This window comes from Marmota monax, unplaced genomic scaffold (assembly GCF_021218885.2).
Source record: "Marmota monax isolate L192 unplaced genomic scaffold, Marmota_monax_Labrador192_F-V1.1 WCK01_AAM20220418_F8-fsc00220, whole genome shotgun sequence".
In the NCBI taxonomy this organism is placed as follows: Eukaryota; Metazoa; Chordata; class Mammalia; order Rodentia; family Sciuridae; genus Marmota; species Marmota monax.
The window spans coordinates 2,232,691-2,245,016 of record NW_026693909.1 but is presented as its reverse complement, the minus strand read 5'-3'; the positions used below and the strand labels follow the sequence as shown (position 1 = coordinate 2,245,016).

Sequence of the window (12,326 nt, the reverse complement as noted above, 5' to 3'; positions counted from 1 at the left end):
CGTGATCGTGGGATCAAGAGACAGTTTGCAGAATGCCCTGAACTGTTCAAAATTGTCAAGGAAAGATAAGGCAGCGAACTTCTCCAGAAAAGAGACGTGATCAGTAAATGCACTGTGTGTCCCGAGGTGGACCCTGGATCCAGACATTAGGTGGACATATGGAGGCACGTGGGAGGGGGCAGCTGCTCCAGGCTCCTGTCCTCCTAATGCTGCCTCTCTCGAGCAGACATGGTGTGGGGACGGGATGCCTACCTGGGTGTGGGGACCTGTTAGCTTGGTGCCTTCAATGGGTTTAGCAAAGTGCTTTTAGTGGGGATTGGACCCAGGAGCATTCAACCACTGAGCCACATCCCTGCCCTTTATTTTTTTATTTTTTATTTGGAGACAGGGTCTCACTGAGTTCCTCAGGGACTTGCTAAGTTTTTGAGGCTGGCTTTGAACTCGCAATCCTCCTGCTTTGCCCTCTGGAGCAGCTGGGACCAGAGGTGCCCCCACGCCTGGCTGTTGGGTGTTTTCTGTAGGATGTCCCTGTGGTCTTTACCTGTCCCTGTGGTTGTCACTTAACATGTGGGTTTTTACAGGTCTGGCGGCGGCTGGTGGGAATAAACTTTCCTGCAGAGTGTGGCTGGAAGGAATCGCTGCTGGGCGACATGGAAGGGAGGCTCAAGCAGGTACCAGACCTCGGGGACACCCTCAGGGTGGTGATGAGCCCAAACTGCTGGCAGCACTGGGTGTTACAGCATGTGCAGGCCCTGAGATCCACCCCAGCTTTCCTTTTATTTTTTCCTGATCAGGCCTTTGCAATTTGTCCCCAAAACACTTTAGAGTTCTAGTGTGACATTCCTGAGAAGAGCCAGGGAATAGAATTGTGCTGTCCTGGGGGCTCTAGACATTCATGTCATCAAGCCCTCCATGTGCAGGCTCCAAGGGACCTGGTGGTGGGCAGGAGCCTTCTTAAATACTGTGACATGGAGAACTCAAAAAACTACCCTTTATGTTGAATGAAGGCCTGTGACCCATGAGAATTGGTTTCTACATGATACGAGTGTTCTATACGGGCCTGATCAAATGGATCTTTTTAGGAAGACAAAAGCAAGGAAAAATGGCTTATTTTTCAAAATTTCCATGTTTTTGCAAGCAGCTATTCTGGCTGCTTTTTTTTTCCAGTATGGGAAAAGAGACCAACTCGGTTTCATCTTTGCTCCTCTGGTGATGGCCAGGGAGGACATGCGTAGGGTGGGGCATGCAGGAGGGGAGTCAGAGCCACCAGGCACTCACGCCCCACCCACCTGTGTGTTCCAGGAGCGGCCTGTCTTCCAGATCTCTGTCTTCTGCAGCACGCTCTGGGATGCAGCTGGCCTGCAGGACAGTGTGGCCAAGAGGTTTGAGAAGTGTGTCATTGAAGCTGTGAGCTCTGCCTGCCAGGTGACCGATCTCTTCCTGAGAAACATGCTTGGGTTCACGGCTGCTTGCCAACATGGTCAGCGCCAGCCCTAAGTGCCTGCCGGTTCCAAGGATTGGGTCCTGGGCAGCCCCTCCCTGGCTTGGGCCCCATGCTGCTGTGCAGCGTGTGGTGCCCACTCCTTGAGATGCAGCTTGGCTTCCTGCTGCAGAGACGGGCCCCGTACTTGGTGAAACCACAGTGGCGCTCCCAAGCCTCGGTGCAGGTGACCTGGCAGGCTGCACCTCTGACTGCTCATTGGATCGTTGCCACTGGTTTGTTTATGGCCTGTTAACTCTTGCCCAGCAGATATGCAGCAAAAGACCCCAAAGGTCAACAGCACATCTGTGGAAGGAATAGTCGAATAGACTCCATCCTTGTTGGGACGGGGCGCTTGCCCAGCATGTGCGAGGCCCTGGGTTCTATCCACAGCACTGCAAAAAAGAGGGGAAATAGTCTATTGGTACACTTGGCTTTTTTCTGCAAAGTGGGAGGAGGTTCTCCCCAGAGCCTGGCAGGAGTTGTCCCTGCACAATACCAGGCTGCCTGCTGGCCCCAATGCCCTGCTCTGTCTCCTACTGGATGGACACTTCCCACCCTGCACAGGCCTGAGCTTCATTGCTGGCCAGCAGGGTCCCAAGAAGTAGAGGTTCCTTTTTCTGGGCTCTTGTCGTTGCTAAGACTTTTGCTTGCTCTTAGTTTTTTAAATATATTTTTAGTTGTAGATGGACAAAATACCTTTATTTTATTTTATATCATTTTTGTGGTGCTGAGGATGGGACCCAGTCCTCCTGCTTGCCAGGCAAGTGCTCCACCACTGAGCACAGCCCAACTCTGTTGCGTGCTCTTGGCTCAGGGCTTCAGTGAGGTCGTATTCACATGCCCTGTCACTCGCCCTCCGGAGCTGCACCTGGGCCGTGGGGTGTGTTCTCAGGTGTGGGTGCCACCACCACTGTCAACTTGGCGACATTCTCAGCAGCTCAGAAAGAAAGCGCAGCCCTTCAGCTGTCACGTCCACCCTCACCACGCCAGCCCCAGGGCCCTCCTCAGCAACACCTAGTCTTCCTTCCTCCTCCAGAGACTACTCGGGTGTCTCAGGAATGAAATGTGGCCTTGGGTGCCTGCTTCTTTGAGCGTTGTTCAGGTTGTCCACGCTGGAGCTCCTGTCATGCTTTGTCCCTTCTCATGGCTACTTGTTGCTCTTCATATGGACACAGTGTGCTTGGCTTTGTCCCCTGATGGACATCTGGGCTCCCCCTGAGGTGGCTGTGGTAGATCTGCTGTGAATCTCCGTGCACGGGTTCGTGTGGCCGTGTTATTCACGCTTTCTACGCCTGCGGGTGGAGTGGCTGGACCCTGTGTGATCTGAAGGACCGTCGGGCACATTTCCACAGCGGCTGGGCCATTTCCATGTCAGCTGCCAGCCGAGGAGAGTCCTGACTTCTCCACACTCCACAGCCTGTGCTCTCTGCCCTGTGACGCAGTCTGGGGTGTGGAGTGGCTTCTCAGGTGGCTCTGGCTATGCCTTGGGCACCTTTTCATATGATTCTTGGCTATTTCTATTTTTTGTGTCTTTGGAGAAATGTCTGTTTAGATCTTTGGCCCATTTGTTCATTGGGCTGTATGTCTTTCTTTTATTGTGGCTTGTGAGAGTTCTTTGGATTATCGTGTGCAAATCTCCTGTCAGATAAGTGATCCTCCGGTATTTTCTTCCAGTCTCTGGGTTGTTTTCACTCTTGGTGGTTGTGTTAGGGCACAGAGGTTTTAAATTTTTTCCTCTGTTTTTGTGGTAGTAGGGATTGAACTCAGGGGTGCTCTGCCACTGAGCCCTTTTTAATTTTTATTTTGAGACACAGTCTTGCCAAGTTGCCCAGGCTGACCTCAAACTTGCAATCTTCTTCCTGCCTCAGCTTCCTGAATAGCTGGGATTATGGATGTGCACCACTGCACCTGGGAAGGTTTTTTATTTTTTTTTTAATATTTATTTTTTAGTTGTAGTTGGACACAACACCTTTATTTCACTTGTTTATTTTTGTAGGTTGTACTGAGGATCGAACCCAGGGTCTCGCACGTGCGAGGTGAGCGCTCTACTGCTGAGCCACAACCCCAGCCCACTCTTTTTGTTTTTCATTTTGAGATAGAGCCTCAGTAAGTAGCTGAATCTGACCTCCAAATTGCAATCTTCCTGCCTCAGCCTCACCAGACGTGTGCCACCACACCCAGCTTATTGACTGATTTTTGAGTTAAAACATGGTTCTATTCCCGGGATAAATCTCACTTCATCATGGTCTGTAACTTTTTATGCATTGCTAGTTAATGTTTTCTTTTGTCCTTTTATACGTCAAAAAGTGTCTGTTGTTTATTCACCCTGTGGTTTTTTACTGATGACTGAACTTTTTTTTTTTTTGCAAAATTATAAACCTAAAGAAGGAAAGTGTTTTGTTTCTTGGTGAAGCATCAGGAGAACTGGCGTATCTGTGGTGTTTGAGAGCGGTCTTCATGAGAATCACAGCTTAGGACATGAAACACACAATGTAGTAGAGGCTTCCTCATCTTGTTTTTAGTATTTTTTATGACAGGCAAGACTAAGAAAAATGCAGAAGGTGGCAGTGAGCTGGGAAGGCGTGTGACTTGGGCTTGCTGGGGTGTGTTCATGTGCGTGCATCTTCAAATCTCTGGTACCTCACGTAAGGAGACAGGCCACAGGGGGATGGAAAAGTTCTAGGACATGTTAGGTACTTTTTTGTTTTCCTTTCTTTTGCAGGACTGGGGATGAACCCAGGGCCTCCCAGCATGCTAAGCTCTCCCTTTACCAGGGGGATACTCCCAACTTCTCTTCTTCTTCTTCTTCTTGTTCTTTTTTTTTTTTTTAAGGCACTAAAAAACTAGCTTCAGTAGATTTTTGAAATGCTGATGGGTACTAACTTGTCATTAAAATACAAATCAGTGAAATCTTCTAAATTCTTTTTAATTCATTTTCTTCTAGTCTCAGACCAGTGTCCTGGAGGGAGTCTCTTGTCATGATTTGCAGAAATTTGGCAGCCTTGTGTCTGCCGTGATCACCAAGTCCTGGCCCAGGAACAATGGAGAGGCCGTGGACGACCTGGATGAGATTCTTAAACATCTGCTCACGGGGCCAGATGTGAAGCAGCTCTTCAAGTTGTATGGTGTGTGTAGGGATGGTTGGGTCTGCTGTCCTTTCTCAGGTAGCAGAATAGGGCAAGGTGCTTGATGACCTGATCCTCAGCCTACATGTGCTGAGGTTTGGTAAAGGCAGGATGGGCGGGGGTGCCCAGGCAGGTGCTAGGCATCTTGTGTAATAAAGAGCATCTAACGGCAGAGCCACTGTCTGCTGAGTGCCTGCTGGACATGTGCTCCTGGGGGCACACACTGTCCTTGAAGCAGACCCTCTGAAAGTGTCTGGGGCAAGTTGCTTACCCAGGGTGTTGGAGACTTCCTCTATCAACCATGACGAGTGTGACTCGTCATGTGTCACCTTCCAGAGGTTCTGCATTGCCCTGAGGACAGTTGTGCAGGGTTATGTGTAAATTGCTAGATTCAGATCTTGTAGTGGGAAAGCACTGGGCAGGGCAATACAACCCAGGGCAGATGATGGTCTCAGCAAAATCAGTCACACCCAATGCCACAGGAGGGGCAGGAGCAGTGCAGGAGCAGCGCGGGGGTCATGAAGGTGGCTGCTGTGTGCACTGGCCTGGCAGCTTGCTGGAGAGGAGTGCACTTCTGTTTTGAATGTCCGCACTCTGCGCACGCAGCAGGATGCGTCTAAGGTTTCAGGCCCGACAAAAGCTCTGTTCCTGTTATTGCTGAGCAAAGCACCCTTGTCTAGATGTGCGTGGGTTGGTCCATTTTCCCACTGAAGTCATCTCAGCTGCCTTCGTGTTTTTGTAATTATGAATTAAACTGTGAGTGCGTGCGCGTGTATGCACATGTGTGTGGTGCTGGGGACAAAACCAGGGCATTGGACCTCCTAGACTAGCACCCTACCACCACTCTGCACCCCAGTCCCCCGCCATCTTTGCTTTTAATGGTAAAGGTAACTCGGTCGTCCACGATACTAACTGAGCCTCATACTACTGTGAGATAAATATGGCAGTTAAACTAGGCACATTTTAAAACGCCGTCCTCTGAGGTCATCTGAAAGCTCACGTTCCAAGTTTTGAGCTGCAGCCAAGATAGGCAGAGTGTGAAGGCTCAGGCATTCAACCCTGTGGTTCTCCTGGCTGACATTGGCCATTGGGAGGGTCTCCTCCGTCTAGCAGGAGAGCACTGGGGTAAGACAGGTATGGGAACAGCTGAGTGAGGCGGCAGCACTTCTGGAAACACCGTGAACGCAGCCAGTGTCAGGTGGGCATGGCGCTGGGGGTGAGGTTCTAGAGGAAGCAGGCGGAGGGCCCGTGGGCTCACCATGTTCCTCATCTGTTCAGGGACGGATGAGAAGCTGTTAGACAACCTCACAGAGGACGCCAAGAGATTGATGGCTGCTGCCAACTCTGTCTTCATGAAGGTGGCTGGTGACGTCCTAGATGGGTCTATATTGATCGGACAGTTGGAGCTGATCCTAAAGCACAGAACCCAGTTTCTGGACCTGTGGCAGTTAGGTGAGCTGGGCCAGGCTGGTGTGAAGCCTGCGTTCACACGTGTGCTGGGTGTCCTCTTCCATGCCACCAGGTGGAGGCGTTCTTGTCTTCCTGTGGTGACTGCAGGGCACTCCCAGGGAGAAGGGGGTGTCACGGAGAAGTGTCTCTGCCTTTGGTGACTTTGTCATTGTATTCCAGAGAAAAAGAGTTTTTCATTCCAAGAGGGAAAATGTGACATGAAGGAGACCCTGGAGTGGAGGAGGGGAGAAGTCGTGTTTCTGAAGAGCGAGAAGAGACAGGTGGACAGCCTCCTGAGGCTGAGCAGGAAGGTGAAGCACCTCGTCCAAGGTACGGCCCCGCAGTCGCTCTGGACACCCCTGAGAGCTATGGGGCCCGGAAGAGGGCCACAGAGAGCAGGGCCTTATTTGGGGGTCAGAGCTGTTAAAATACATTTTTAGCCGAGTTTTCCATGAGTCTGCCGGGGGAAGCAGGCTCCGCTCTCGCTCCTGTTGCTGTGCCTCCAAGCCCGTCCACACCCCCGGTTCCCAGCGTCCTGTGCCAGCTTCCCATGGGGTGGGGTGGGGGGATCGCTCTCCAGTGTGGGCCCAGCACTCGAGGTCACTTGCTGCCCTGTCACGCCCAGTGGTGCCCTGAGTTACTGGAGCAGTCTTCGGGCCAGGCCTTCGCCATGGCGTGAACACAGGATTCACAGGCGAGCCGTGCCGTGGACCAGGGCCACCCCATGTTCCGGCAGAGCTTCTGCAGCGGTGGAATTGCTCTGCTTGTCTTGTTGTCTCCTTTTCCCCTTTTCCATCGGGTTTGTCTCTAATTCAACGCCAAACTGTACCAGCCGTGTGAGCGGACGTCTCCGAAGGGTCTCCAGGATGGAGGGCTCATTTCTCTGGTGGGGAGGTGGCCCTCATCTCCCTTCATCTCCCAGGGTTGCCTTGACCTCTGGGCCGGTGGGGCAAGTCCCGCATCCCTGGCTTGCCCTTGACTCCTGTTGGACAGAGCGTGGCATCTTCTGCTTGCTGGGAAGGGGCACAGGAGGCCAGATTCAGAACTGTGCCCCTGCTGCAGGTTGATCGTTGGGCCAGGGACAGAATGTCCATCACAGTGCCCCCTGGGTGCTGCGTTGGGACCTCACATGCAGCCTTGCTGCTCATCCTCTGCATGGGGCTCGTTGTCCTTCTCGGGATGCTTTCGAAAGCTGACTGGCCCTGGTGCCCTGACGTTGTCGTAAAGCTGTGCCATCCATCTCCTTTCTGTCTCCTCGACTGCAGGTGCTCCTCAGCTGGGGCTCTGGTCTTAGAGCTCGAGGACTTTCTCCTGAATTGGTTGTTTGTGCTTTTCTTCTTCCTGGGTTCACATCAGCGGCTGCTGGGCCTCCTGGTGTGGTTTCCAGCTCCTGTGACATCTCTCCTGTTTGGGCTTTGCCTCCTCCCACAGCCGGGCATTGAAATCTTCATTTCAGCACTCACATATATTGAATTTGAAGGCACTCCTTTTTTTCGTTTTACTTTGATATCCCAGATTGAACTCAGGGGCACTCGACCTCTGAGCTGCACCCCAGCCCTATGTTGTATTTTATTTAGAGACAGGGTCTCACTGGGTTGCTTACACCTCAATTTTGCTGAGGCTGGCTTTGAACGCTCGATGCTCCTGCCTCAGCCAGCAGAGTGCCTGGCACTTTTTTTTTTTTTAATAATTTTTATCTGTAGATAGACACAATACCTTTATTTATTCATCTTTTGTGGTGCTGAGGATTGAACCCAGGGCTTCTAGAGTGCTGTACCACTGAGTCACAACCCCAACCCTTCCCCTTTTTTCTTGAGAGATCTGTTTATATACTATGCTGTTCTCATGGTTCGTGTTCAGTATCTTATCTTTCTGAGATTATTGGTGTTCATAAAGATCCTCTTCTCCTCGCATTGTTTCTTGTTTTGTCCAAGTTGCTTTTACCTGCTGGCTGGCTTTCTTTTCTTTTCGCTGGGAACAGAACCTAGGCTTTCCTTTTTTATTTTTTTTAAATTTTTTTTGGTTGTTGATGTACCTTTATTTTTCATTTATTTGTATGTGGTGCTGAGAAGGAACTCAGTGCCTCACACATGCTAGGAAGCGTGCTACCACTGAGCTACTGTTGGGATTTTTGGTGTCTGTTTTGCATTTTAAAGACTTTCCTGCCCAGCAGCTCTGGAGGCTGAGGCAGGAGAACTGTGAGTTCAAAGCCAGCCTCAGCAACGGCGAGGCACTAAGCAACTCAGTGAGACCCTGTCTCTAAATATAATACAAAACAGGGCTGGGGATGTGGCTCAGTAGTCAAGTGCCCCTGAGTACAATCCCCCAGTACCAAAAAAAAAAAAATAGATTTTCCTCTTCTGTTTAGAGATTTTTGTTGTCTGTGTCTGTGAAACAGTCGCCGCAAGTGGACTGACATGTTAAGGGCTTCTGGGCATGGCCCCTGGGGCTCTGTGACTGCCCTGGAGTTGACCTGGTCCTTGAGGGCTTCTCCTGTGGGTCTCCCATTTGCAGCCCCTGCCGGCTGCCAGGTTCCTGGAGCCAAGAGGGAGAGGAGGAGGTGAGCCCACTTTTACTCCAGTTCTTCTTCCTGAGGGCCATGTCATCCTCTCCGTCCTCGGTAGCTGCCTAGGACAGGTCTGTGTCTAGAGAGGCCTCCAGGCCTGAGAGCCCTGCAGGTGGTCCTCCCTGCCCTTGCCAGGTGGGGCTGGACTCTCACTCATTGCTTCTTTTTTTTTTAAGAGGCTCTTCTTTTTATTTATTTAGTTTTCGGCGGACACAACATCTTTGTTTGTATGTGGTGCTGAGGATCGAACCCGGGCCGCAGGCACGCCAGGCGAGCGCGCTACCGCTTGAGCCACATCCCCAGCCCTCCCTCATTGCTTCTTAAACACACCTTGAACCCACTTCCTGATCCCTCTCTGCCTCCCCTGGTCTAGGGTGACCTTACAGCTAGTGTCCTTGCTTGCCAGGAGCTTGTGCCAGGCCTGACTGAACTCATGCCACTGTGTCCCCAGGGTCTGGGTACTCAGGCCCCAAGTGTCCTTTGCCTCTGGTGTGGCTGTCTTTCCACTTCTAGCTCCTGTTGCTCTCGGCAACTTTTCTGCTCCTCTGGTCCCTGCTGGTTGTAGTCTTTTAAAAACAATTTCTAATCCCATCACTGGAGTGAGGTTTGGGTGGGAGGAGATGGACGTGTGTTTCCAACTGTCCTGTCCACACAAGAGCTTGCAGTCTGCTCTTTATCATGAAAACTGATGAACAAGCCGCTGGTGGGGTGGAGGGGAGGAGGGATGAATCTTCCTGAGAAAAAATTCTCAGCAATGGTATTCACTTGTGTTGTCTTAAGAGATTAGAAATACTGGGAAAGTAAAATAAGATGCCACGTGACTGGCAGTCTCACTTCTTTGTTTCCTTATGGTGTCCAAAGTGGATTTTGGAGAGATTGAAGCAAGACACTCAGAAGACCTGAACCTCAAAAGACTGAATGAAGCCATGATGGTGAGCCAGCCATCGTCCTTGGCCTTCAAGCAGATGACGCACTACAACCTGGATCCCAAAGCCCAGGAATTAGCTGGAACGATAGACTCGCTGATAGACAGCCACATCTTCCAGGTTTTCTGGGAAGAAGCCGCAGAATCATTGAGTGATCCCAAAGGGGAATCTGAAAGGCCGACCCTTGAGCTTCTAGATGCCTATGAGTACTTGTACTCGCCTTGTTACCAGAGGTTCATGAAACTGTATCAGGATCTGAAGTCAGGAGAGGTCACGTTTGCAGAAATCAATGTCATCTTCAAGGACTTTATAGATAAATACAATGACCTGACTTCAGACCTCCAGATTATGTGTAGAGTAGACCCCCAGGACCAGAGAGGCTGGATCTCGGAGCGCGTTGAGCAGATCAAGGAGTACCATAGCCTGCACCAGGCCATCAGCTCAGCCAAGGTCATCTTGGATGTCAAAAATAATTTTGGATTGACTGGCGACTTCAGTGTTCTTTACACTTTAATAAACTTTGTAAGTTATTTGTTGGGGACTCCTGTGAGGTGGGGGCTACCTCAGACTCCTCAGAAGCCCCAGGGCTTCTGGGAAGGACAGTGTGGCATCCTGTTTCAAGGGCTCTCGTCTGGGCTGCACTGGAACATTCTGAGGCCTGTGTTTTTACCTTTGCTTGAGATAATGTGACTATTCCTGAGTGAGTGAGTTCTTTTGGATCAATATGAGAACCAAAAATTTAGGATAGAGAAACCATCCCCTTTCCCAGAAAAATCTCTTCTCTTTACTTTATAAAATCACAAAAGGAAATGTTTTGCCATCTGTCCAGGTACCTCTCCTAGTTCACGTGGGAATTTCAAACGGTACGTTGCTCCCACTGTGGCTCAGGCCCGCGTCTCTTTGTCCTGTTTCCTAGCCCCAGGTTTATCAGTGTGTGGTTCATGTTCCGGGAGAGACAGATATGATAGTGCTTAAAACTTAGCAGAGTGTGGAATGGTCTGTACCTAAACTTGAACCTGTCAGCACGTCTGTAACTGCCCTAAACAGAGAAGTCAATGATTTGGACCTGGTGGGGCTGCCGTGAGGAGCAGGTTTCAAAGTCCATAAAAGCTTCCTCATGGGACCTGAGTGCCGTGGACAGTAGCTATTGCAGCCCAGCAAGGAGCGCAGTGGAGGTCATGCTGTCCTTTGTGCAAGAGTGTGTCACCCTGTAGCTGTAGCAGCTGCTGGTCCAGGCACACGGGAGGGCAGGCATGGGTGGTCGCTGGTGCAGCCCACAGCAGAGCTTTGTTTTGCAGATTGATGACTTTGAGGCCACCCGCCATGAGAGACTGGACCAGATCAGCCCGCAGCTCATCCGGGCCAAGAAGCGGCTGCAGGACATCAGTGAGCCCCGCCGCCAGTGTCTGCAGGAACTGGCTCTGCAGAAGGAGTTCGTCAGCTGGCTGCACGAGGCGCTGGGAGGTACGGAGGAGCTCGGCTTCAGGTGTTTGCCAAGTGGGGCTCCGAACTGGAGGCCATCCCACCTCCATCGCGTGGGTGCGTCAGCTGGGGGACAGTGTCTGCCTCCAGGCCCACAGAGAGTTTGCCTCAGGCTAGCTTCTCAGGGTTCTGGTTAAACTGTTTCCTGAGCTGCTCTCTCCATCTGTGGAGTCCAGCGTCGCTTTCCTGAGCATCCTTCCAGCTCATTCTGCCAGAGGCCTGGGCAAGCTCTTGGCTGCATGGGCCATTGCTGCAGCAAGTGGGCAGAAGGTGTGCATTTCTTTCCCAGCCTAGGGCTGGGCACCTGCGTGGTTGTGTGGATTCAATTTGGGATGGGGGATAGGTAGGAAATAAAGGCCAGGAGGTGGAGAGGGACAGCACTGACACCACAGAGGCCTGGGGCCTGCTTCCTTGTGGCCCTGAGGCTACACTGGCTCCGCGCTCATCCATCACTGTGCTGACTCTACCTTCTACTCCTGAGTCTGCTTTGATGTATGCTATTTGATTAATAATTAACCCCAGGAGAATTAGCTCAGTTTTTTAAATAATTAATTGTCCACATATTGGTTACCAATTGAACCTGTTTTTGTTTAAGTAGTGATGTCTGAGAATTAAAGGAAATAAGGTCCACACAAGGCTAGTACAGTGCCTGGGACATTGTCTGGTAGAGGTTAGTTGTTGGTCAGTGGTGGGATCATGTACTGCAAAAGTAAAGGTGTCCTGGAGTTGGAACTGAAGGCAGGAAGTGGAGCAGGCCCTAGATGTTTACTAAGTGTCCACTGATGGCCTCGCTAAGGACCGTGCCCCAGGTGTGATTTGTGCAGCATCGTGGCATGGTCCTGTGCTGACCTCTTCTGTGCCCCCAGGCATCACCGAGCTCAAGGTATTTGTGGACCTGGCCTCCATCTCGGCTGGAGAGAGTGACATTGACGTGGACCGGGTGGCCTGCCTGCACGATGCTGTGCAGGGCTACGCGTCCCTGCTGTACAAGCTGGACAAGAAGGCCGGCTTCAGCGAGTTCATGGAGCTGCTGAAGGAGCTGTGGAAGGCTCTGAAAAACGACCCCCACCTGCCCAGCAAGCTGGTGCGTCTTGTTCCTGGTTCTAAGGCCTGGAGACTTGCAGCCCTGGGCAGCAGCTGTGCTTTGAGGGCACACGGTCACGGAGGCATGTAGGCAGCTGCTTGAACGCATGTTTAAAAGCAGCTCTCACCTATGGACGTGCTTTCTTTGTCTTGGGTGGGAAGGGAGCCGCAGGACTGCAGGTCGAGAGCAGTGTCCGCCCTACAGGACAGGG

The 12,326-nt window shown here is 51.4% G+C and overlaps 1 protein-coding gene across 3 annotated transcripts in view; it reads left to right on the top strand.

Annotated features, from left to right (window-relative positions):
* Rnf213 (ring finger protein 213) overlaps window positions 1-12,326 on the top strand; it is a 95,101-nt gene that overhangs the window by 34,225 nt on the left and 48,550 nt on the right. For all 3 annotated transcript variants that reach the window (XM_058585273.1, XM_046463189.1, XM_058585272.1), the window contains exons 15-22: window positions 582-671; window positions 1,303-1,425; window positions 4,428-4,608; window positions 5,887-6,060; window positions 6,238-6,387; window positions 9,485-10,071; window positions 10,848-11,013; window positions 11,898-12,115. In XM_058585273.1, the coding sequence (XP_058441256.1) occupies window positions 582-671; window positions 1,303-1,425; window positions 4,428-4,608; window positions 5,887-6,060; window positions 6,238-6,387; window positions 9,485-10,071; window positions 10,848-11,013; window positions 11,898-12,115 (1,689 nt within the window). The remainder of the gene's footprint in view (window positions 1-581; window positions 672-1,302; window positions 1,426-4,427; window positions 4,609-5,886; window positions 6,061-6,237; window positions 6,388-9,484; window positions 10,072-10,847; window positions 11,014-11,897; window positions 12,116-12,326) is intronic.